Here is a 26,664-nt window from a genome sequence, read left to right on the forward strand (position 1 = left end):
CAGCAAATTGGGACCAAATGGAGCTTCAAACCTGGAATGAAAACTATGCTCTTTACATAAAGAATGAGGTACAGAAAAAAACACTTTGACAGAGTTGAAAAGCGTTCAAGATGATAAAATTTGAATTTGAATCCTACTGACAAAACTACACAAGTTGTGAGTGAGTGATGTCACATCTTGCAAAGCGAAGACTCGTCACTCAGAAACCTCAAGTGTTTATTTTCAAACTGAGTTTATAGATAGAGAATCTGTGGCGTCTATTTCTGTGCCAACATTCCTACACAACATTTTAGATTTACTTTTGGAAATCAGTTTGTGAAAATGTAGGAGTCAGAGTTGTGCTCTGGTCAGTACCTCAGCTTTTCTTCTCTAATAAATGATAATGCAGATTACTTGTTCAAAAATCATTGAAGCTCGACACAAAGCAGTCCTGGAGGAATACCTGCAACTGACTCAACATTCCCACTCCAGCTGGTCTGTGATGCTAAACCTACAACCAGTGACAATAAACTGGTTTAAACCAAAGCGTTTATATTTGACAGAGGGCCCATTGAATGTCCAGACCTAAATCTCATTAGGAAGAACGTGTAGCAAGACTTAAATATCACAGACATTATCCATCAATTTTACTGAGATAAAAAAAAAAATGCCCTGGTCTTTGGTGGTTTTAAAAAATATTGACTCAGCAGAACTGAGTGCACGCTTTTCAAGTAAAATAAAAACTTACACCTATTATATAAATTACATTTTACAACTGTGCAGAACTTTTTCTTGATTTGTCACATAAAATCTCAATAAAATATATCCATCTTAGTGCTTAAAACACAACAAAATGTGCGACTATTCAAGTGTTATTACTTTTGGAAGGTGCTGTGCTTTAGCAGGAACACTGCATGTTTGAGCATTTCAACCAGGCCTGTGTGTGCTGGCTCAAACATTTTCACACCTGAAAAAAGTGGACGATCTTCCAAACACAGCAACACATTAATTCAAAACTTTTCAGGATGTTGGCACCAAAAAGCAAAGAGAAACCGAGGGAGCTGATAATCTGTCCACATTTATGATATATGTTTGTTTTGTCCTATAATTTAGTGAATATAAATATTTGGATGAACATAGATGAATGAATAAATGAATTGGAAGCAGCAATGACGTAGTTACTTTGAAAAAGAAACTTTAATTGGATTACTGATTACTCCTTGAAGAAGAAGTAACTTCAAGGAAAGTAACTAAGTTACTTTAAAAGTTACTTTTTGAGTTTCTTTCAGCAGCTGCTGACAACAGCTGTTGTCAGCAGCTGCTGTTTTTAGACAGCTGCCTGTTTGCTCACATCGCTCCTCCTGTTGCTCCTCATCTCAGACGCCCAGCTGCACAGATTTGTGACACTAATCTCAATATTAATAAATATAATGCCGTTTGGGTGCACAACTTTATGGACATGTCAATTTGTGGCTATTTTCACATATATTGCGCTGTTCATATGAATCTCAAAGTTTGCAGATTTCTGCAGTGCAATACAGCCCTCGACATACCCCAACCCTCATTCTGTTTTTAAAAAATCAACATGCATAAGGGTATATTTTCCAGCCTTTCCATATTTTGAAGAGTTGATTTTATTCTCCACCCTTTTTTTATGTTGAAGGGTCAAATGTCAGAAAGACTTTTGATTTCAATTGGCTGATATGAGGATTGAACCCATGACCTTGGCGTTATTAGCACCACCCTCTGACCAGCTGAGCTAACCAGCCACACAGAATAGGGAGTTTTTATGGATTTAAGAAAACTTACTTGATGTTACCACAATGAAGATTTGAGAAAAATGCACATATTCTTTTCAAAATCAACATGCATATTGGTTTAATTTAAAGCCTCTTGCTATTATGAAGTATTAATTTTCTAAAGACTTTGTGTTTTAATTGGCTGGTATGGAGTTTGAACCCATGACCTTGGCATTATTAGCACCATGCTCTAACCAGCTGAGCTAACCGGCCATACATTATGTTTCATTTTCATGGATTTAAGAAGAACTTACAGGATCTTGACAAAAGCAGTGAAATTCTAATGTTTTTCTAAAATCATCATGCATAAAGGTTTAATTCAAAGCCTTCTAATAGTTTGAACAGTGGATTTTCTGAAAACTTTATGTTTCAATTGGCCCATATGGGGTTTGAACCCATGAGTGAAGGTGGTTTAAAATGAAACTATATGTATTATAACTGACAGGACAATCATGGATTCTGCTTTTGACATCAATTTTGTTTTCCAGTTTCTAAGAGTGATGAGTTTTTATTTATTTATTATTTTCTAAACCTCTACCTGTCAATAGGATCTAAAATGTGATTAAAAATGACTTTTTCAGAATCTCTGAAGACTAGAAATAATGTACCATGCATACCATTTTAAAAATTATCTTTAAAAACAATAAGTAACTATTCTAAAACTAGACTGCTATAGTTATGTAATCATATTTATGACATCTGTGCAGAAATTTTGCAGCCCAGTGATCTTTGCACGGAAAAGTCACAACTGTTGTGTGAAAGTAGGATAAACTGAATGGACTCTGTTTGGAGAAATCTTTGTGGCTGAAAAACCTGTAGATAGATCCAGAATGAAAACATATCATGGAATTACAGTTTTCATTTTATTTAAACCAAGAAAGAACAGTAAATGACAAGGATACAAAAAACAAAAACAAAAACAGGAAAAATGTGTTGGAAGTACAATAAGTTAAACAACAGAGGGAAAAAATGGTCTATAAGTGAGAAGTTATTCTAAACCAATCCCAATGAAACAAAATATGTACAAGATCAAAGACAACATGTGGTGATGTTAAAGTTTTTCACATAATTTAAAGAAATTACAAGCAAAGAAGCTAAAAACAAAGGAGGAACTACTGTGAAATTCATTCTTTCAGATTATAAAAAATAGCTTTGTTAGATATTTTCCTAAAATTAAGAATAATATCACTCTCCTCCATCCAGTTCACTTCACTATGCACAATAAGATAAGACTGATGGTCACAATTTGATGCTGTTTTTTATTCTTCCAGGAAAGGAAGTTACATATCATCTCAAGTCTTCTCCCTCCTGACACTTTCCCGTCTCCTCAGAGGAAATGGATGAATAAATGTTATTGGCTTCATGACCTTGGCTCTAAGTGGACACATGGGGGATTCTTAATAAGGATAGAAACATGCATATTCCCAATTTCTCTCTTTTTCTCTCCCCATGAGATGTTTTGGCACCAAGAAAACCCGAGGCTGCAGGTATTACTCCCACATGTCATAAAGTCCGAAGTTTACTAGTTTTTAATTTTATTAGAAACCATTTCCATTGTGTTCCCTCTAGTCTCAAATGCATAAAGTCATATTTAAAACTGCCAGGAGAAGAAGGGGGTTCTGGTTTTAGCCGGAGGAGGCTTTAAAAACACCCAGGGAGTCTTGTTTGTGTGAGCAGGAATGCTTCAGAGCAATAGTTGAAATTCCTCTCCCAGTCAGGTGCAAAAGTAAGAAAACATCCTCAGACAAGATCTGTTCTCTGCTCCAAACGGCCGGATTCCAAGCTTCAGGAAAAAAAGTTTATTTGTTTTAAGCTCAGATTTATTGACAATTTTATGTCATATTTTAATGTCACTGAAAGTATCATTTTAAGTTGTTCTTCAGCGATTTAAAACTGATTTAATAACTATACAAACATTTAAAAAGCCTTAAAATAAATTCCTCTTTTGTTGAAGCTACACAATCTGAACACAGAAAATCTTCTGCAGAAAAGTTTTATTTTCTGGCAAAGACAAACACTGATAAGATAAGATCAGTGTGATCGGCACAGTAGTGGCAGAATCATGCTGGGTGGCGGTTCTGTTCTGCCAAGAAAACTTGTGCCGATTTGGTGTAACGATAAATGAAGGAGAACTGTCAGAAACTTTAAACCCATTTAGGTTCCAACTGGATAATAATCTGAATCTCTAATCAAAACTGGTTTTGATTAGAGATCATGTTGAGACGTTGAGACGTTTCTATGGTCTCAGCTTCACAGACGGTTTCAGCGTCAGGAACCAAGATTTTTCACTGAGGTTTTACACCCAATAGGATGTTTGATTATAGCAATAAAACATGTAGGTAAAGTACAAATTAAGAGATATCTAGCCAAATATGAGGGGGGATGAATGTACATATTTGATATTGCATGCATACTTTTGATCTATTCAGGATAAAAGTATTTAACTTTATTGATCCAGTTCTTCTCCTGACTGCCAAACAAACAAATCTACTGCAAAATGACCATAGAGTTGATGGACATGTTTATGGAAAGCTGTATAAAAATATGTCTATTTTAATGTGGAAATAAGTGCAGGGTAATGTAGTTCACTCTGCATACAGATTTATTTTCTTCAATGATTTCTTCTGAATCTGAGCTTCTGATCAACGTTATTGATATGTTCACTAATAGGGGGAAAAAAGTCTTATTTGCAGCATTGAAAAGTGAAAAATGAACTGGCAGTAAATTAGAAACAGAACAAGAACAATATTTAGCTGTAGTACTGTTAAGTGACATTTTAACCCCTTTAACCAAAACTTAAACCACAGATCACTGCAGACCCCATGGATATGCAAAGCAAAAAATTGTTATAAGCAGAAAACAGAAGTATTTCTTGAAATCAGTTTTAGTTTTTGTCTCATCTTTTAAATGTGCATTGTGAGTTTCATAAATGACATTAAATATTAGACTACTGTCTGTGATCTGAAAGCATGTGAACACAGTTCATGAGAGCAAGTGATTTGGTTTTCTTGGAAGGTTAAAACATGATTCAATGAATGATGAATGATGAAGTGTCCAAATGAATGGTTTTTGAAGATTCTTCGGTTCCAGGCCTCAACTTACAAATTTCAATATGCTCAATATGCACCGCATTTATCAAACCTGTCAGAGTGAGAGTACTGATCTGGGATCATGAAAATTTCACACCAAGGGAGGCAAACTGATCCAACATCAGCAGTCAGACGACAGAGCCTGATCACAGCTGGCTACCACACTCAGCTCCTCACGCCACTAGATTTTGGTTTCCCATTTCTACGACAGATGAAGCCAGTCTCCTCCTCTTAGACCAGCTCCACCTTGGAGTTTGGATACACGGCGACCACGTCGTAGCCCTCAGGCGGCTGGACGCGAGCCTTGGCGTGGGTCTCGCAGTACAGACTGTCCTCGATAAAGAAGTAGCCTCTCTGCTTCAGGTTGATGCCGCAGTCGTCACACATGAAGCAGTCTGGGTGGTAGAGTTTATCCCGGGCCTTTACAATGGTGCCACTGCGCAAAAATGTAAAAAATGTTAAGAGCATTTTCATTTCAATGCAAATTCAACTGCAAAACAGTACCAGTCAGGAAAAAGGCATGAAATCTTGACAAAGTATTTTTTATGGTGTAATGAAACATCATCATGAACACCATCCTCACTGCCAAGCACGGCGGGGGAAGCATCATGCTTTCATATTACTTTTCCTTAAGGTGGATGTAAGCTTTGGATTACAGTCAGTTTTTACCTGCAACCTTTAAGCCTCTGCTAGAAAGCTGAAGATAAAGAGAGATTTCATTTGCAGCATCACTGAGTCCAAACATGCACAGAAATACACATAATTCTAACTTCATAAGAGGGAAAATTATGTTTTGGAATCAAATGGAGACTCATCTAATTACTCAGAGTGAAAAATGCTGACAGAATTTTACTGAACAGGACAGAATATTAAAATCCATCACAAGATGCTTAGACAAAGCATTCATTGAAAGGTGTGCACTCTGAGGTAACCAGGTTGTTTTTAGACAGATGTGTTTGTTTTTCCGTTGAATTGCACAGGATTTAAATGTGATGTCATATGTGGAAACAGTTTCAAAATGATTTATCATAGTTCATCTTTCAAGGGTGTGTGTGTAGCTTTGGAGAGCCTCAGTGTCTATGGGTGTGTGCTGCTGCTTTGATAATTACATAAGCACAATATAAATTCATTTCAGACTTTACGCACCTTGAACCTCATTGTGCCACATCTACATCTTTTATTTCAAAGTATTACAGGGTTGTTGTTTTTAAATGCAGTCATAATTGTGGAGTGCTGCAATTCATATGCAAACAAAACAGTTTTCAAAAAGTTTGAGTTGCTTTAGAAAGATGACATCATCGCAGCAACGAGGTATTAACACTTTAAAAGGTAATGAGTTACGATGAACCGTCCAGTGACAGAGTTGTTTATTTAAACAATATCTATGCAAATCAGACATTATCTTCTCATACAGTCATTTATAGCCCTTTGCTGATTTGAATATATGTGTCCCACATGTTATCAAGTATCAAAGGACAAGTTATGAGTGTGTTCATGAGCAGAAGGATCAGAGCTGTCACGCCTGGAAACTGGCTCTATTTGCCTTGAAAGTCAAGGTTGAAATGAAAACCAACTTCATCAGGCTGCAAGTTGAAAACAGATAAATTTGCTAATTGTTGTGTTTAACAAAGGGACTGACTCTTATTAGGCAGAGAAGCTCATTAATATGGGTTTCTGTGCTTTTTATGCATTTAATCTTTAATGAAACTTGTTTATAAGACATGCAACAGGAAATCCAACTTCACAGCTCACATGGAATGCAGCAAAACAGATTCTGGTGGCAAACTATTAACGACGATACTGGCTGCCCAAATAGTTTATTGCTGCTCTGAGTGAAACTCTAGTGACACTATTTACAGACCGAGATGTTCTGTGGTAGGCTACCACACAAGAACAGAGTTTTCTTTTTAAAGTCACAGAACTTTAAAAACAAGTTCTATTACTTCTGTACAAACAAGTTATTTCACTTAGAACTTTCATAGATCTAAGTAGAAAATAACAGACTTCAGATTTTAAGGATCAATTGAAAAATCCTGTCTCAATATCAATGTTACTAACTCATGCTAACTTCTGCAGACACACTATCTGCACTCATGAAGATTCCTTCACTCCGACACGACGCCACATGCTTGACAGATCTGCAACATGTAAGACGTCCAACTAATTTTCTGATTAATTTAACTACTGCACATTTATTAATATGCACCAATGCATATCAGTGAATTAGAATACCACCAAGTTTCAGTAATTCAGTTAAAAAGGGAAAATCCTGTATGCTTCTGCTATATGTTTTTAGAGTTATTCTATAAAAAATGTTATGGCCTATAACTAATGCAAATCAGTTTTTCAGAGAATTTGGATTTTTATAAGACAAAGACCATAAAATGACGTTAATACAGAAAGACTGTGGGATGACCCACCCAGTCATGTGAAAGAATGCAGAGAGACTTTAACGTCATTATTATCATCCACTGTGACAATAAACCATTGCTAATGAATAAAGCTGTTCATGGATTGCTCTATCCAAGTCTATCAATAAAAACTTCAGTAGCAGAAAAAAGTGCAGCAGAAAGTTTAATATGTTGCCATGGTAGTGTAATTTATTGAGATTCATCCTCGCAGACCATAAATGTTTAGACAGAGAAGATGGTGAGGCAATCTGGATTAAAGCACATGGTGCCGTCACAGCGACCCTTCAAAGCACAGCGACATACAGAATGTGGCCAAATCACATGCAGCACATGACAAGAACTTTATAAAAATGACAAGACCTAATTTTTCACAAAATAATCCCCTTACTTTTAGATGAACATTAAACATGCATTCAGAAATGCCAAAATGAGAAGGACTGTGGCAGCAGCTTAATGTTTTAGTTCAGCACATTAAATCAAAATCCTGCTTCTTTTTTAGCCACAATGAAACCACTCATGCTTGACTGTAAAACCTCTTGTCACAAAGCTCCATACAAAAAGCTGTAAAATGCTCAGAGGTCATAACAGGCTGTTCCTGCCTGCAAGCCCCCCAATGTGTTCCTGCTGGTGTAAAGCGCATGACATCACTGCCTACCTGTGGCAGCTTTTATGCGGGTTACTGGTGCTGGTGGTTACTGTGGCAAACAGACTGTATGCATCTGTGTACCTATGTCTAACCATGCAGCTATGTGATGCTGGGTGTGGAGCGTGTCTTTGATTAATCATTACAATAAGCTTTCTGAGAAATGGTGGCCGGTTGGCGCAGGTCGAATGGTGTGAGTTAACCTCTCTGATTCCAGCCAGAGTAAAACCTTGACTCACCTAGCACAGTGTGGGCCTTAAAACTTTACGGCCGTAGGCGACGTGACAAAACAGGCAGAAAATATGATTTCCAGATGCAGTTTGAGCATTTCAGCAGTCATAAGCTTATATCTAAACCATGCAATTCGTTACACGTTTTCAGCTGAGTTGGAAAAAGTATTACAGTTTCTTTGCGTATTGAACTTAAAGTACTTCTTACACGATGCCGTTACAGCAGCGTGAGCACTGCGGCAGCTTCTGCAGGCCAGACATGGGGCTGGGGATCGGGCTGCCCAGCTTCGGTATGGGAGACCTGACCGGAGATCTTAAGCTTCTCATTCTTTCTGTTGGTGACAAACCTGTTGGCAACAAAACAATAAACAATAAATGTAACTTTAACCCAGAAATATTCAGCTTTCAGACATCTCACAAGCAAGACTCTCATAGCATAAACACGGAACAGTTTTCCAACATCAACACTTTCTCTGCAGGTCTCTGCTAAATGTTCATCTTACACACAGGTTGGATTTGCTTTGGTTAATGTGATTTAATGATAAATAGAATTTTGATTCTGTTTATTTTATCAGTAAGATGAATGGCTTTCAGACATTCATTCAAATATTCTCCATGCGTGTTTCAACTAGACAGAAAGTTCCTGTAACTTCTCAAAAGATGTGAAAATTATGACTATCAGTTCTGTGTAATGCAGGAAGATTAGAGTAATTTCTCATGCTGTCAGGTACAATAATATTTGAAAATGAGTTAATTACTGTAAGAAAGGATACAGGTTTCTCTATAACAAGTTGCTACAAATATTGTGTGACTTGGCAAGAAGAATATTTTTTTCTGTGTTTTACTTGACTGCATCTGCAGCAACAGAAACCTGGAAACGGATAAAATATGACAGGAGATTAAGATTTCATAAATTATACTTTGGTATAAATCACTATTGCAATTTATGCAAGATATGTGATAAATGCATGAAACTAAAATGATTTCTAATTTCTACTTACATGCTACTGACTAAACTGAACAATATCAGCTTATTATCTGATGGAGTTTATTGTTGTGAATATCCCATAATGAACATCACAAACTGGAATTGTCAAAAATTACAAATCACTGATGAGTTAATTTGTTTTTTGGTGACATGTTTTTGTTCTTTATGGAGCTTATATTGTTGCAAAATGACTAACAGACAGAGAAATCCTCCTAATAAGAGCCGATGCTGGAAACATTTGAAAAACATTTATAAGAGAGCTTTTAGAAAGAGTAATATTTATGAGTTGTTTGGTTTAGTGGAAGAGTGGTGAAAGTGGATCTTTCACGCACAAAAATAAAGAGTTAAGGTTTAGGAATAGGTTAAACTTTTTTATTCAAACTACTTGAAAATGAATGACGTCAGCTTAACCTGGATCGTTAAACTATAAAGCCTTACATTTCCTTTTCTAAAAATGTAAAGCCAGTGAATGCAGACTGGTTTTGATCCTTGGCAAGTTGAAACATGAGACCAGAATGATGCGTCGCCACTGCAAGCGTAGGCAGAGCACTGCACTCCTTTTCGCAGCACAATAAAAGAAAAGTGTTGAAATAAATAAACATTCCTTGTTCTCTGCTTTCGTCATCAACTTGCATCACTGTCTTGAATTTCCCTTTTCTTCCTCTGACTACGTTTTGTCTTCTCCCAGACTGTGTTCTCTGTTCATGTTTCTGCAGCAGCATTTCCTGCTCAGAATTCACCAGTCAAAGCCGACTGATAAAGGGAAAACATCCAACGCCGCAAAATCCACAATTTAATCATCATACCGTTATGCAACAATCACATGAGCTGTGATTACAATTAACGGAAGGAACAGTCGGAGTCAGCTTCTTCACATTTTTATTGACTTCAAATCCAAATCTTGTTACAATCTGTTAAAGTAATGATGCATAAGCGATAGGGGTGATAATCATGGTGAGTGCAGATGAGTTCCCACAGATGGTGAGTTTTATGAAGAGCTGTCAGCTTAGATCATCAGGTGTTTAGTTACGCCTGCTTAGTGGGTATGAATGTGTCGTGCTTTACCCTGGATGTCTGAGCTACTTTGGTTGTTTAAAGTGCAGTAAAGCAGATCAGAAGAGTTCATAGTATGACTGATCAACATCACTGATGATGTGTCAGGAGAGGAGAGGATATTCAAGCCAGCCGGGCTGGTATGATGAACACAGTTTAATCAGCTTTCATCTGGAACTGGGCGTTATGCACCTTTTATTCCTCAGCAACTGCAGACGTGACTGAACGATGCTGTGTTCACCGACGTTCACTCTTAAATGTGGCTTTAATGGAAAAAAACATTAATGTGCTGCACATCTCTGGAGTGACTTTCTGCTAATTAGGCTAACTAATAAAGGTTTCTCCCACAACACACACACACACACACGCACACACACACACACACGCACACACACACACACGCACACGCACACACACGCAAGTGCAATTAGTGAGGGCTTGTTTAGTCTTGCTCAAGTTTTCTGTTCAGATGGTGGAACCGCATACAGTAGCCTGATTCACAGAACGACACCATCTGATTTACTCTGCTTGCAACACAAACCTCACTTTCTCTAACACTTATGTTGCACAGTACGTCCAATACTTTGGTTAAGTCAACCAAATATTTTGCAAAATATCAGACTTTTTATATCCAAATGTAGCCCAAATAAAGACGTTGGAATGAAAGCTTATTTAACTCACGTAAACAATCCCAGTCACCTTTCAACCACAGTAAGACAACAGATGCATTTATGAATATATCTGTTCAAAAATTCCATGTTGTCTTTAACGACACAGAATATGAATTATAACAGCAACTCGACTATTATTTCCAGTAAACCAGGCCAGAGCCTGTAGGATTTCTGGTCAACTGTCACTGTTTGTTTTACCTCTAAAAGCCCCTTAAACACAACATGACCTCTGCAACATGACCTCTGCAGGAGCGAACGCTTCAGACGGCAACCAGCTGAAGAGATTTAAGAGCTCAATAATAAAGTAAGGCACTGTTCAACTGGAGTCACATGTCAACAGTTTGTTTCTTGATGAGGAACCTTTTTAAAAAAAAACAAAAAAAAAAACAACAGACATGAAACATCTGTGGTTAGATTTCAGATTTAAAGGCACAGAAGTCACAAAGAGACATAGGGCTTTTAAAAGGGTCTCTGTATAAACTTGAAGCATCTTTCTTTTTCAACAAGAGCTTTAAGTGTCAATCATCCCTTCATTCCCCCAACAGAAAGACAACCGACAGCAGACAAGAGAGGCGGCTTTTAATCTGTAAAGTTCATCAGTGGTGTTCGATTCTCTCTGCCTCCAGACGCTTTCATCTGTCGTTAGCGTTTGTCTCCTTCTTCAGCTCTTGCTTTTTGTGCTCCACTAAGTGTTATGAAGGTGATAAATTAGAGAAGCTGTGCGGTTTGGCTTTGCCCCGGGCCTCACTGTGGGAGCACTTTACTTTGTTTCTGGTGCTTTGAATTATTCTGTCAACTCTCACTTCAAAGCTACAGCCTGAAATGTTGTGACAGTATCTAATGCAGAAGAAAAAAAAAAAGACTGTGAGAAAAAGACTGAACAAAAAAATGTTTTTGAATTAGAATAGAAAATATTTTTTAAAAATGTACTCTTCAAAAGTATCTCAAATAAATGTAAGTGAAGCATGTTTGTAATTTTTACTTTCATTTTTAAGTCATGAGCGTTTTGGTTTAGTTTTGTCTCATTTTCTAAAGTATTTCTTTCTTGAATTCAGCTATAGTTCCACTGATCCACTGATCCTTGTTTTCCATGTTTCTCCTTGCAGTTTGTTCTCTTCAGTTAAATAGTCCTTCCTGTTCAGTAACCACTTCTCTGTCACAATCACCTCATGTCTTGAAGAATACGTCATTATCTTTCATTATCAGTAAACATTCATTATATCACCTGGTTCAACAAAAAGTGGCCGTTGACCAGAATGTGGAGGAACCAGTAACTATAATCCATGATGTCCTGTTTCCCTGCTAAATATTAACAATGTGAGAAGGAGAACCGTTCACTTCTCCACTCCCCAAAATGGGAAAGACAAGCAACGTGCTGATGTTCATCTTGAGAATGAAATCTGTACCATAAACGTTTTCTGCTCTTTTACATCGTTTTGAATGTTCACTTTACTTACATTTACAAATACTTTTCTTCTGTTTGTATTTTTAATTAGCAAAAGACTTTTGTGTTGCAAGCTGCAACTTCAATAAATGCAATTTTGGGTTGAAACTATTTAACTTACAGCAAAAGCAAAAATCCTACTCAAAACCAAAAATAGTCTTGAGTTCAGGGTATGATTTAGATTCTCATCTTGAGAACAAAATCAAAAGGTTTTATAATATTTTATACTAGAAAATATAAAAAGTGGTTGACAAGTTTACTGATGCAGTTAAAAGTTGTAAACTCCACTCAGTGCAATCACTATTATGAAGAGTCTTTTTACGTTAGATTCTAAGAGAATCATTAATGATGAATATCTTTTGTTATTGGTGTATAAATACTCACTAACTTATAATTACCTCTCCCACTCCCTAAGCTTTTGTGCAGCTTCAGAGATAAACATGGAGCATGAAGAGAAGGTTTTAGTTCCAGGGATTAACTTGCTTCTGCTGCTGTCAGCGTCACATGACTCCTCCTCACATCAAGGAATGCCAAGCAGTCGGACAGGAAAGCCGTATTTCTCACTTTTATTGTCTACTGAAGTTGTTTTTGCTCTAAATTGCTTTACCAAAACTTCCCTCTCCCGGATTTTCTTCTATTCAAGATCTATTTTAAAGCTCTTAGACTTTCTCTTTCCTTTTTCTTTGCTTTTCTTTGGGTTATCCTCATGTCTCTCCCCCTTCCTATCTGTCTTTTAACTTGGTTGTCAGTGTTTTTCTATAAAAGGAAAACTATGCCACTAGATAGAGGAGCTTCAAACAGTCAGAGGTTGCCTGACCGAGAATCACGAGCCACATCTGCAAAGTAGGAACTATTTATTCCCAAACGCCTTGTGTTTCTGTGACTGTTTAGAAGAAATGCACTGATGTCTGTGAGCAGAACTGAATGCTTATTCCATGCCTGCTTTGAAGTAAACTTAACTGTATTGTGGCAGCTGGTGGTAATGTTACATGTATTTTTTTTAAGTTCAACAAAGCCACAAATTAAAATCTACAACTTTCTAAAATTCTCTTTGTCATTCCAAGGAGGTCATTGTGGACTACAGAAGGTCCAGGAGGACGGGTCACACTCCCCTTCTCATAGATGGAGAAGAGGTGGAGCGTGTGGACAACATCAAGTTCCTGGGCCTCCACATCACGTCTGACCTCTCCTGGAATACAACACCTCCCACCTGGTGAAGAAAGCACAACAAAGGCTCTTCTTCCTCAGGAAACTGAGACGGCTGGACTTTCTTCACGGCTGCTCGTGAACTTTTACAGGGCGACGATCGAGAGCGTCCTCTGCCTCAACGTGACTGTGTGGTATGGTAGCTGCACAGCACTGGAGAGGAAACAACTGACACGGGTGGTGAGAACAGCACAAGGCATTGTGGGATGCCCCCTCCCAGACCTGGACTCTATTTACATGGGCCGCGTCAAGAAGAGAGCTGGATCCATAGCCATGGATTCCAGCCACCCGGGCCACAGACTGTTTGTGCCGCTGCCATCAGGCAAGCGGTACAGGAATATACGGACTACAACAAACAGACTGAGAAACTGTTTCTTCCCCACAGCCGTCAGAGCCATTACTCCCTGCCGCCCCCTCCCACACATATCATAACCTCACATACACCCCCACCCCCACACAGCCATATGGTTCTGCACTTGCACTGTCACATCATCTGCACTTTACCATAATTGGACCTGCTGCTTCTTCTTTGGTGTGGTTGAGTGCCTTTAGTTAATTTTAGTTGTATATATTATTATTATTATTATTATTGTGTGTTTATTTATTTAATATTGTATATATTTGACTTTTTGCACGGGAGTTGCAATAGAAATTTCGTTGAATCCTGTTCAATGACAATAAATGCTATTCTATTCTATTCTGAACCACTTCCTCACACTTTTGCAGAGAGAAAAACACTTTAATGGAGCATAACTGTATTCCTCAACCTACAATTCCACTATTCAACAATCAGAAGACTTTCTAAATATTTGGATTATGCTGATATTTCTGCAAAGGTTTGGACCGATTCCATTTGTTGCTTTAATATCAGACACAAACACATGAGCCGGTACCTCCGTCCTCAGCGTCCAGGATCTCCTGGAGGTATTTGAAGGATCCAGACTGTTTGGGTGCAGAGACTGGCTCTTCATAGTCCTGAAGCATCTTGTAGACATCTGACTGGGGGTCGAAACCATTACGGCTCACTGGGGACTGAGGAGGCTCTGGACTGAAAACCACATAAGAAGCATGACTCAGTAAAAGGTTTTGCAAGGCAGCCAACAGATGACGATTAGCAGTGAAGAAGGGTGAAGAACAGCATGTGTTTAGCAACGGATGAGGGTGAAAAGAATAAATCTCTACAGATTCCGATTTACCCACACACACAAACTCTGATTATGCAGCATTATTTTTATATGAACAAAACACAGCTAATAAAGAAACAATTTACTTAAAGAGTAGATCCCACATTAAATGACTGCACTATCCTTGGTCAACTTGAGTCACACACTGTGACTCACTGCACAACCTGCAGTTACATCAAACATGTGCAGATGTTATTGGTTAGTGATGCACCAATCAATCAGCCAGGTGGTCAAATGCTGAAAAACGTTCATCTTTATCGACTTAAATGCACCAAAACTGCACGGAGACTGTAAATGCATCAAGAAACAGAATGCTGTATGGTAAAATGTATTTTGAATTTTGTTACAATCAGATAAAAAGTAGATGCACATGCTTACTACTTCCGTCACAGAGAAACAGCAGCAGAGTTTAATGTTTACTGTCTCTTACATTCAAATTGCATTTGGAGGCAATATTTAAATATATAATTCTGTAATTGCATCAGTCAGGAATAATATTTTTTGACATTTAAATAATTTCCTGGAAACTTAACTTATTGGGCTTTTTCTACAAAGAAAAATGTTTTGGTAAAATAAGGTGATTGACAAACAATCATCAATAACTAAATTGATTGATCTCTTTTTCATAAGATTGTATATTATAACCTTTTCTATTAATTGAAGTTTTGACCCTTGTTTGGGTCACAGTCTCAGGGTTGGAAATGTCAACAGCAGAACAAACTGACATGTGGTCACCAGCCACATTTATGTTCTACATAATCAGGTATGAAAAAATATCTTTAACACTGGATTTAGGTTCAATATACAACAATGACCTGAGAAAAAACTAAGAATATAAAAGGGTGGGGGGATGTTGGGAATCACCAATGCAAGAGTGGAAAAACGTTTTTGTAAAATCAGAATGGATGCACCAGAACCAGAGGTTCCTTTACTCTAGATGTGATTCCTTATGCTGGGATTAGCCTGGGATTATCAGCCGCTCCATGCCACGCCTATGCTTGCTTCAAGCTTTAGGAAGATGACGAGCTGAGCTGCTGACAGATGTGTGGAGACTGGACACACTTAATGGGACGTTTGTCTCCAGACTCCTTTTCCACCACCAGTAAGTCACATGACAGAAAAAAGCTCAGCTCTGTTTGAAGTGAAGTTGAGTGGTGGAGAAAAATGACAGGAATAAGCGAAGTTGGAGAAGCAGCGTGACAGAAGTCAATGGAAAATAGTTTTAAATATTGGGTTTTCCGTTCGGTTTGGGGTGGAGACCTGGATGGGATTAACAGTCCAGTCGCAGGGAACTCTGGGAGTTTGTCAGAGGATGAGGGAACAGGAGACACAGGTTTGCAACCCGCTGGGAACACGCAACAAAAAATGTTTGCAGGTGTGTCGAAGGATGTCCAAATGTGTCTCTGTTAGGATCCACACATACCGACATCTGCCATGTATGACATACTGCAGCTCCGGCTGTAAATGAAATCCTACTTTGAGGAGTTTTAACTTGATGGATTTCAGAACCAGTCGCTGGAGACGGGCTCCTATTTCCTTGTGTGGTTTTCTCACAGCCGTGGTGTGCAATGAGGCTGATCTGGGAAATCTCACGGAGAGATATTCTGAAAGCCAACAAGCCTTAACAGCTTGCACGGACATGGTTCACTGTTCTCCACTCATACAGGTTACAGCAGGAAAACAACCTGGATCTCTTTGTTCTTTCTTTAATCTGGGTTTTATATGGAACAAACACATTAAAATGAGGGCTTATTTAGAAGGTAGCTCTTCAGAAAAGCTCCGAAAGGCAGAAGAAGACTAATTAAAACAGCAAAAATAAGGTGCAAATTAGATCACAAAAACAACCTCACACAGTTAATCCACTAGAGCTATTGATCCTGCAAATTATGGTTCATTGTCGGTACTTATGTCGTTTGAAAATCTCGTTTATTGTCTCACCTGTGTGTGGCACTCAGGCTGAGACCTCCCATCTTGCCTGGCAGGGATCTGTCCCCGTTGCTGCCATTGTGAGCATAAAGCCCGGCTGGGTTGTTGTACTGAGCATGCCCACTTCCGTTCCCATATCCATAGATGTGGCCGTTGTTGGGTCTGGTGTGTCCATTATTCAGGTGAGTGGGCTGAGGAGGGAGAGGCGACGGCGGGTCAGAGGTGTACGAAGGTTTACGGCCGTAGTTCCCAGAACTGCTGGTGATGGGACGGAAATTCTGCAAAGGAGAAAAAGAAGAGGAAGAAAGGGATGACTATAATATTTAAATGTAAACTGGATTAAAACCAAACATAATAGTGGAGATGATGCTTGCAGAATTTTATGGAAAAGAAAGTTGAAAATGTTTAGACAAAAAAGTTAAAAGATTCAACTTTTTTAATAACTGTTTTCCAATAGGAGTCAAATAGTTTTTATGATTTCTTGTCTATTTTCTGTTATATTTGCATTTAGCTTGCCTTGCCACGACACCTACATAACTCTGCTGTATCCTTGCAGTTTGTGCAGAGGTCAACACCCTCCTCATGCATTTGTACAAACGCAATGATGACATCATCGAGCTGCTCGGTGTTTACTGCAGCTATCAGCGCACTTAAGAGATAATGCTCACTTTGCAGCCGGGCTCGGATGTCTCACAGACAGAATTTTCCAGATAAGGTTTTACTGCAACACTCGCGCTTATGTCACCACTTCTGATACCGCTTCAGGCCTTTGAATTTCTGAGATAGCCAGCAGCTTTACTGACTGAACAAGGCTGCACATTATCACAGCTTCAGAGTTTTTAAACATTTTAGCTGAGATGGAGAAACTTGTTTACAAGTTTGACCATGCATCAGCTTGAAAAACAGATTTCTGTCATTCTGAGCCAGTGGAATGGGTGTGTGTGAGAGCATGTGTGTGTTCTGGGCTGGTTTAAAGAGCCTCAGCCGCAGGTGTTGCAGGTTCAGCGCCTCTGCAGTCAGAGCCTGTTATTTCAACAGATGGATCTGCTGGATGTCCTCCTGTTCTCAGCTTTCCCCTGGACCACACACACACACACACACACACACACACACACACACACACACACACACACACACACACACACACACACACACACACACACACACACACACACACACACACACACACACACACACAGGTCTATGGTAATTGTGCAATCAAAGCTTTTCAAAGTGTAGTAGGATTTCCCTCTACAGCAGCAAGCCTTAGCTTTGAAATTTCCCACCATTGTCCAGTCCCTATGGATGACCAAAACTCCAGAGGGAAAATAAAAACAATAAAAGCATAAATATGTATTTATGCTTTTATCTTTTATTACCTATAGCTTGCAATAAAGCTCAAGCTATGGAGGACCAAAATTGACATAATAAAAATATAATATTAAGCAATAAAATATTGGTTTTATTTTTGTATTATGTCAGTTTCGGTCCTCCATAAGTCCCACGCTATTAAAGAATATGAAAACCACAAACGCTCCTTAAAAATTCAACCACACAGGCAAGTTTGAACAAAAAGGCTTTGATTAAAATATTAGTGAAAAGAGTTTGTATTCAGAGATACAGCAACTACAATATAGTTTTCTCCATTTTTCATCATAAACATCAAGAATTGTATTATTTTATGTGACAGACCAACACAAGATAGTGTTTTTTTTTCCTTTTATAGTATTTGAAATTTGTGTTGTGAATTTGCATTTAGGTGAAACCAGTTGGGCTCCATCTGTAAGTCCTTTAGGGTTTGCCTCCAACAGTTTCATACATCTGGAGACATTTTTGCCTGTTCTGCTTTGCAATAAAGCTCAAGCTGAGTCAGGATGGATGGAGAACCTCTGAAGGGTGCACTTCAAATCCTTCCAAAGATTCCAACATGGATTTAGGTGTGAACTTTGACTGGGCCATTCCACACTGGAATCCCAGTGTAGATCTAAGCGGTCATTGTCCTGTGGAAAAACATACCTCTGTCTGTATTAAGTGTTTTGCAGAAACCAACAGGTTATTCCAGGATGATAATTTCGTATCAACTCTGATCAGCTTCCGTGTTCCTGCAGTGTGATGCTGGCACCACCATGTTACCCCGAGTGACTGATGTGTGCAGAATGATGCAGGATTATGTTTACCTCAGACTTAGCGTTTGGGTGTAGAGTGAAACGGTTTATTTTGGTCTCATTTCACCAAAGCACTTTCTTTTTCTCCTGCTTGGTTGTTACAAGCTGCAACCAGCCATTATGGCTTATCTCAACAATCATTTTCTTCTTGCCATTTTTCCACAAAATCCAGAGTGGAGTTTAAAACTAATACTTATCCCATCATCACCTGGATTGTTGCATTGTGCATGCCGCCTGAGCTGTGGATCTCTGCAGCAATCAGATTAGGTGAGCCACTCAGTTTCTGTTTTAAGACAGTAGGTTGAAAAATGATGTTTAAACTGTCTGTGTTTCTAGGTCTTCATTTTGCCGTTTGTTCACTAATGGACCATTAGTAATGATCAAACAGAACCTAAAGCCTACACTGAATAGTATTTTTTGTATCAAAATGAAGGACTGAGAATTCACATTTTTTTATGTTAAATTGTTTCAAAACAGTCCTTCATTTGTTAAGCACAGGCTTTTATTTTCTTTGTGGTATTACATATAATTCTACTAAAATACATTTAATTTTGTGGTTTTAATCTAACTAAGTTCTTAACACAAAAGCTACCTGTGAATTACTTTTGAGAGGCAGTTTAGAAGAAAAGAAACAATAAAGAAATGACGACCAAAATAGAAGCAAACAGGTCAGACTGGATCCTGCTTGTTATCTTTAGATTCTTGTTCTTACGCTGCTGACTGCATGACGACCACATTAAGGCCTCAATGTTTTTATTAGTTCTTTGGTTTGGCCTAACAATTTAGGAGTGTGAAGATTCTTTGAATAAATTAAATTCTGAAATCAACTTTTGTTTTAAAATGAAAAGATCCACCAAAAATGTAGAATTGGCAGGAAATTTGATGTTACTATTACTAGTTTGTGCCAAACCCTTCCCCTCCAGTTATCTCCTTTTCTCCTCTAACAAAACATTTTGACAATATTCAACTTTTAAGATTTCTGTTTCTGACTGCTATCCTCATGTGCACTTTTTCTTTATCCTCTTTAATCTTTCAATTTCCTGAGAGTATATCCGAAACTGAGACAGAATTTCTTCAAAAACAAATAGCTGTCCCTACATGTCTTTTAGTCTTCATTATTCGTTTCTCATTCTTAGACAAGGTTAAATCTCCAGATAACAATCAGAAGAATAACTGATACAATCGGGCGAGCTTAGTCATGCCTGTGCTCTTAGAAAAGAGGGAAGGAAAATCCATGGGAGTGGATTTTGTTACACGTTCCAGTTGAAACTTAATAGACATTTTATTTATGATACTGATCTATGCAAACATCAGTGGAGAACGACAGGTAATCCTTTGTTAACCTTTGTTAACATATAATGATATGTTCAAAAGAAAGATAAAAGTTGAAGAATCAATTTTTGTTTTTCAGACCGAGAGCAAAGTGACCAAGAAGAGCTGCGCAAAGTTTGCTTGATTAGCCTATGATTGTAAATTTGCTAAAGATTAGATGCTATTATCCTTTGAATAAAAATAATAAAGGCAAAGGATGTGCTTTGATTTTCCAGCTTTTCCTGCAGAAATACAGAAAAAGCTGGGATATTTTGAACACACCTGACTGAAACGGGGCGACTTCGTGTGTTTTGACTGAACCAGCCAAGCCAAACCTTTCATCCTTTCCTTCTGTCTTTTCATTCTTGCAGCGCTCTTTCCACTCTCCCTGTCCACGCCCGTTTCACAGATATTTTCTTTAGATGGATGGTAGATTTATAAGGCAGCACATCTGGTGCATGCCTTATAAAAATGCCAGTATAGTTACATTCAGAACCTGTTTGTGCCTTTGAGCTGCAGGAACGGTGCAGCAGTTTGCCGTCTTTAAGTTACCTGTGCCAAATCTTCCTCAGTAAGATGCATATTTTCATTTTGAAAGTTTAGAGATGTTGATGTGGGCTTTTATATGAAAATAAAATAACCCTTTATTACTCTTACAATTCAGTAAAATTTGGTGCAATCTGCTTTATCAAACAAAAACAGACTGAACTACTCTATTTATGAGGTTCAGCATTGTCCAATTCCCATAAATCGAGGAATCCACGTGATTCCACCAGCGTGCTTTTCACTTGTAACCAAGCATGGCTAATGTTTCAGGAAGACTTGCCGTCAAAGGGAGTGTATACACACAGAAAGGACCATGAAGAGTGAGGGCAAACAGAGAAAAGCGTGTCTCCTTTTGAATGTACAAACACACTTCAAAACGTGTTACTGAGGTAATTTTAAGCCACAAACTTGTTCACTCAATACACTGACAGAAAGTCCATCTGATTCATGTGAGTGTCTCAATGTGCAGGTACAAGCGGGTCAGACTGTGGCAGGGCGGCTGCAGGAGAAGCGGTGATTTGGGACCAGAGGACAGACGTTGGGGGTTGAAAGGTGGAGGAGCTTAAATGAAAGCACATGTTTGTTTATAACGGGAGACAAAGACTTAAGCCCAACTGCTTCACCAGACACACATACAAGTTCATGACAATGCTGAAACATGCACCCACTTCCTGTCTTTGCTGCCTCCTGCATAGTTTAATTCATTCAAAGTTAAGCTTTTCAGATAGCAGTCTGCACTACTAACCAAACACAAACCGAGGCTTCACGGTTCCCTGGGCCTGACCCCCGTTTGAAAGAGCGACAGCAAAGGCCTGAAGACAACGATGAGTAACGAGTGCTGCAGAAAAGTTGGTCTGAAAATCTAAAATGTTTTACAAACTTTATAAAGAAAAAGTTAATTCTAATAAATTTTGTAAATAACCTAACCATACTTATGTATTTATGATTTAGTAACAGTTTTACTGAATATACAGGTAAAAGAGAAAGTAGCAGCCTGGTGTTGCTGATCAGGAAACTAGATTAACTAACAGGATTTCTGGAAGTTTGTTGTTCTGAAGCATAAACACATTCCAAGAAAATACGATGACTGTAGAAAAACAATTGATGCTGCAAATTAATAGAAGGAGGGTCAAAGTACAGAAAGAAATATTTTTCACGTGTCAATTTTTCAATGAGAGGACAGGAAAGAAAGTGGCAAAGCTCCATCTTATAATCTACAGGCCTTAGCATTACAATTAAGAAAGACTGAAGATGTGTTTTATTTCATTTGGATCCTTGCTTTAAAAAGTTTTTTAGCTTGTATGGCAATATAGTCGAGGTTTGTTGGCTGCATCTGAAGACAATTCCAACTTCAAGACTGCAATTTTCTTTGGACATAAAAGCGGGTTTGTTTGTAGACATTACTTTACTGATGGTGCCTTAAAAGAGACTCATTCTTAATTTCCCTTTTCCGATTCTCTGCACATTGACGGTAAAGTCATTCATTGAGGACAGAAGAGACCAAAGCAGAGACATCTGCCAACAGTGCACAGCAAATGTCTGGCACAAGTCAAGCACAGCCACACAGATGTGTGTGGTGGAACCTCAATAAATATTTTTTTGTTTATGAGAAAAGGTAGTGTAATAGTTTTAAAGCTTGTTCCAGTGTCATTGCCTGGACCAAGTAGTTTTGTGGTCACTGAAAGGCCAGTAATCCACTCTTAATCCACGTGCAATGTTCCCATTTTTCACTAAAGAAGTTTTAAATCAAAGCTGTCTCACAGTTAAATCAGAGTTAAATACTCTCAGGTGGGTTTGCTATTGGAAAGAAGGTCAAAATGAGTCCAAAATGGAATCCTTTTAATCTGCGCACACATGAAAATGAAAGATGTGTAAATCAAATGCATCTAAATGATTCCAGACAGGTGGAGCCTCATGAAGAAAAAAGGTTTTAATGACTCCATCTACTTCACAACATGCCGAGAGCTACGCACCTGAAACCGACGTGGACGTTTCAGGAGATTAGTGGTTAGTTACTGAACACAAACACTCATATAAAAGCAAGATGCATGTGGGATGTCAAAGAAGAATATTTAGTGAATTACTGAAGCATTTGGTACACCAAACAGTCAGGCTTGCTAAGGCCAATAAACCATTAAATAATTGGACATCCCATCTTGAAAGGAGCAGGAGCTTTCACAGCAAGTACTTCAAAACAACAGCATTGTTCCTTTGACAAAACAAATGTGTTTTATGTGCACACTTTTGTTTTAAAAGCATAATTCAGTTCCAGGCAGCGGGGGAATTATGGCCTGCAAGTCATGCAAGGAGTTCATCTGTCAGCTCCTGTTAATGTTAGCTTGGAGAATTTTCTTTCTGTTGCCAACGCCTGAGCTGAGACTGGAAGCTTCCAGTGACGTGTGATCCAGATCCCTCGGCTTCATCATTGTGAGGCCCCATTCTTTCCACAGGACCATAGTTCCTGACCACAATAGCTAACAGTATAATGATAGGTTAGCTGCCATGAATGACACCGAGGAACTGTGAGCCAGAAGAACTGCTGTTTGACTTAAACATTGACAGCAGCAATTTCCCACTTACTTGAAGCTGCCACTTTATAACTTCAGTGAATATGCTTTAAGATATGAGTAACTGATAGAGTAGTAACCATACTGGTGTATGAAAATGTTTCAAGAAAAAAGCTGATAACCATGCAGTTAAAGCCATTTATAAGAAGATCTGATGCATATTTTGTAAAGGTATTTTTTAATCCATTAAACAGACTCACTCTTAATGGATTCAGGTTTTGACCTGACCTTGCACTGAGAATGGCTGCTGTATTAGAAATTTATTTTAGCTGGTCAATAAGTTGGAAATTTGCTTCAGTCTGATGATTAGCAATGCTGAGCAACTGTTGGGGGAGGAACTGTGGTGCAAAACGTTTTCTCCTTAGGAGCCTTTAAGACTTGAGATTAGGAATCATGATGACAAAAATCCAGAGTGTCATCATCTGCTGGGAGCTTAGAGTGGATTCTCTGCTGGTCTGCACCATGGAGAGCCAGGCGAGGATGTTTGTGGGTTTGATCAGGAGGAATTGGAGGAACTGTTTTCCCCTCATTGGGCTAAGGCTCCCACTAAATACATTTTGTATTAACTTGTGCTGTCTACTTTCCAGTGATGTTATGTAAGTGCTTCTCATAATGCCCAGTGAATGGCAAACATGTAATTTGGATTCATGTTGATGCGAAGAAGTAAAGGCAAACGATTGGCCAACTTACTGCAATAAAACAACATTGATGACCAAACAAAAAGAATAATACACTCAAAACAAAAGCAATTTATGATGGCCAAGCTATGACACCTACTACTCTGCTTCATCACAATCATTTCTATTTTAAGAAGTTACATTTGCCATCCGGTAGCCTGTGGTCACTCTTTCCAAAATATGAGCACAGTTCCTAAGAAAAAACCCTGCATCATATGGTTCTACTTTTTTATATAAACAGTCATATGGTTGCTTGGTTGGTAGCCAAAAACTACAGCATTTCCTCTAAAACTTTTACGAGAATCTCCAGGGGTCTCAAGGTGAAAGGAAACATCTCACACCTTCCATGTGTCACTTCCTGCTCAGTAGTAAATTTCCATAAGTCAGACTGGAATTTCCAACTGTTTAAGAAATATTCCATCTGTTAATCTGGGACTGCAAGAATAAACGCACCACCTTCAAATGCTATCAGCTAACAAAATACTGTTTACCCTCAGCATAAAGCCAGATTTTTTACAAGCAAATTGTAATTACAAGTTTTGAATAGCAGACCTTTCTTTAAGTTACTGAAAACAACATTTTTAACTGAATTGTCATGCCCAGCCAGTCTCTGTTGGCTGCTTCCATAGCAGTTCATCACTGCATATAAAACATCAGAGCCAAAAATATCAAATAACGTCCGAGTCAGCCTGAGAAAGGATACGATGTGTATATCTATTCCACTGAGACTCAGGAACAATCAGCATTGTGATGCTGTTTCAAAAAACAGCCGGAAACAAAGAAAGAGAGAGCTGTGGTCTTTTAAGTGGCCTCGGGGAGCGGATGTTTCCTCTGTTCACGCTGAGAAGATTCCACCTGCATGTGACACTGAAGTGGCCCTGAGTTGCTGGTTTCAAGCTGCTCATGTTCACTTTATTGGAGAAGACGCCAGAGAGCATTTTTAGAGTTTTCTGAAGGAGGAAGGAAGGACTGGATGAGATGATACAGAGATAGAGAAAAGGAAACAGGGAGGATTTTCTCCTCTCATGTTTCCACCAGTCATGCTCGTCAGTGTTTGTATAAACTGATGCTGATGGTCTGCCTCACTTTGGTCTGGGATTTGCTTTAGCTGTTGCATGTTAAAGCAGGACCTCAGCTTGGACTGACTTTGAGTCAGGAAAGCTGAAGGGCCGTTGGTTTTATAGAAAAAGATTTGGACAATTTTCATTATCTTCAAAAAAATAAAATAATAAAATGCAATTTCATTGAGACATCAAGGCAGATTAAAATTATAATATCTTAAAGGATTATATGCTGTGTCATATTTGCTGCTCATAGCTTCATATTTTCCATACAAATAGTATCTTGGGTCAGCTGGAGTCTCACTGCAGTTACATAACCTAATAACAGTGCTCAAGGCTCCAGGGGAAAAAATGCACAAAGACTTTTGCAAAAATTTAATGAGTAAAATGAACTGTCTTGTTTATAGTATTTATTTATCCTGCATTAATAACCCTAAGCTCTGATAACACCTGCAAAATGATGTGAAAGAATTAATGAATCCTTTGTCAATGTTTCTTCTAAAAATATGAATGACTGAAGTCACTGTTTCACAGCTGTGTTACTTATTGTTGAGAAAATATCTGCTGGCTGGAAATGGTTGACTGGCATGATTTACGGTCACAAAACGCCTAATAGTTTGATCTAAAAACAATAATCTTTGGTGTGAACGTTGTTTTTGACAGAAGTGGGTTAAAAGTAAGTTCTTTTTAATATCAGTGAGCTGTCATCCTTTTCTAACCCAACTTAATTTGGAGATTTTGGGAATCTCTCAGCAGCGGATGCAGCAAACCTGCTATTTCCAGTTAGGAATGCTAACTGTGCTAATTGCTAAGGTAAGATGCTTGACAGCCTTAATATCAATCCCCTCATTGTGCTGTCTTCGTCATAAACTGCTGAAAAGTTTTACTTTTGAAAACAATCGCTAGTGAAAAGTAATTTTGCACAGAGGGGCTGAGGCGGCGCAGCGTGACCCCCAGGATGACCTTTGTCTCATGTCTTCCCTCTCTCTCAACCTGCTTTCCTGTCTGACAACGATAAAGGAAAGGCCATGAGAGCAAATAAAACCTAAAAACCCCCCAACTAAACTAGGCACAACTTTTAAGCAAGTCGTTTCATTTTCTGGTTTAGTAATAAATACTAAACATATCACAGCATGATGACGGAAAAATCCCCTGGAAAACTGACAGAGTCACTGCTGAGAAATCATGTGATGTAGATAAGAAATAAACTTTAAAAATGATATTAAAAGTGAAAGTGAACATTTTTTAACAAAGAGCAATAGTGCTAACCTTCTGTATATTTTGCTGCAAATGCAGGTCAGGCTTAATTCTACTACAACACAATCCTTGACAACTCAACATCTCTCACAAATACAATACTCTCGTTGTCTGTTTCCATCCAACAAACTCTTCACGCACAACATATGTACACACATGCTTACACCCAACACACGTCTCATTTTCTATGTGCTCAGAAACAAGCCGCCGTGCCAGAACTTGGGGAAAAAAATGGGAAAAAGCTCATCTGGTGGAGTTCATCATGCCGTGAATCTCCTTTTGGCAGCTGATCATTTGGAGAACAATCGAGACACTATTTCAGCACGGTTCCAGCGAACAGAGGGACACATTCTCCCATTTATAACGGAGTTAATGGCCATGTACATGCAGCTTGTGGATCGAGTTTTGCGCCCGTTTCCATAGATTCTGTTTGCTGTCAAAACAAACTGGAACCACT

General features: G+C 38.5%; 1 protein-coding gene and 2 non-coding genes across 3 annotated transcripts in view; all 3 read right to left on the bottom strand.

Annotated features, from left to right (window-relative positions):
• Window positions 1-1,674: 1,674 nt before the first annotated feature.
• trnai-aau (transfer RNA isoleucine (anticodon AAU)) lies at window positions 1,675-1,748 on the bottom strand. Its single transcript has one exon. It is a non-coding gene; the product is annotated as a tRNA-Ile (tRNA).
• Window positions 1,749-1,917: 169 nt separating this feature from the next.
• trnai-aau (transfer RNA isoleucine (anticodon AAU)) lies at window positions 1,918-1,991 on the bottom strand. Its single transcript has one exon. It is a non-coding gene; the product is annotated as a tRNA-Ile (tRNA).
• A 628-nt stretch (window positions 1,992-2,619) lies between these two features.
• The window catches only part of pdlim4 (PDZ and LIM domain 4), a 46,445-nt gene continuing 22,400 nt past the window's right edge, over window positions 2,620-26,664 (bottom strand). Inside the window, exons 4-7 of the mRNA XM_055051533.1 lie at window positions 16,636-16,901; window positions 14,407-14,561; window positions 8,360-8,498; window positions 2,620-5,303 (exon numbers count right to left, since the gene is read on the bottom strand). Coding sequence (XP_054907508.1) covers window positions 5,099-5,303; window positions 8,360-8,498; window positions 14,407-14,561; window positions 16,636-16,901 — 765 coding nt within the window. The 3' untranslated portion in view covers window positions 2,620-5,098. The remainder of the gene's footprint in view (window positions 5,304-8,359; window positions 8,499-14,406; window positions 14,562-16,635; window positions 16,902-26,664) is intronic.

This window comes from Poeciliopsis prolifica, unplaced genomic scaffold (genome assembly GCF_027474105.1).
Source record: "Poeciliopsis prolifica strain line A6 unplaced genomic scaffold, Auburn_PproV2 SCAFFOLD033, whole genome shotgun sequence".
NCBI classification, from domain to species: Eukaryota; Metazoa; Chordata; class Actinopteri; order Cyprinodontiformes; family Poeciliidae; genus Poeciliopsis; species Poeciliopsis prolifica.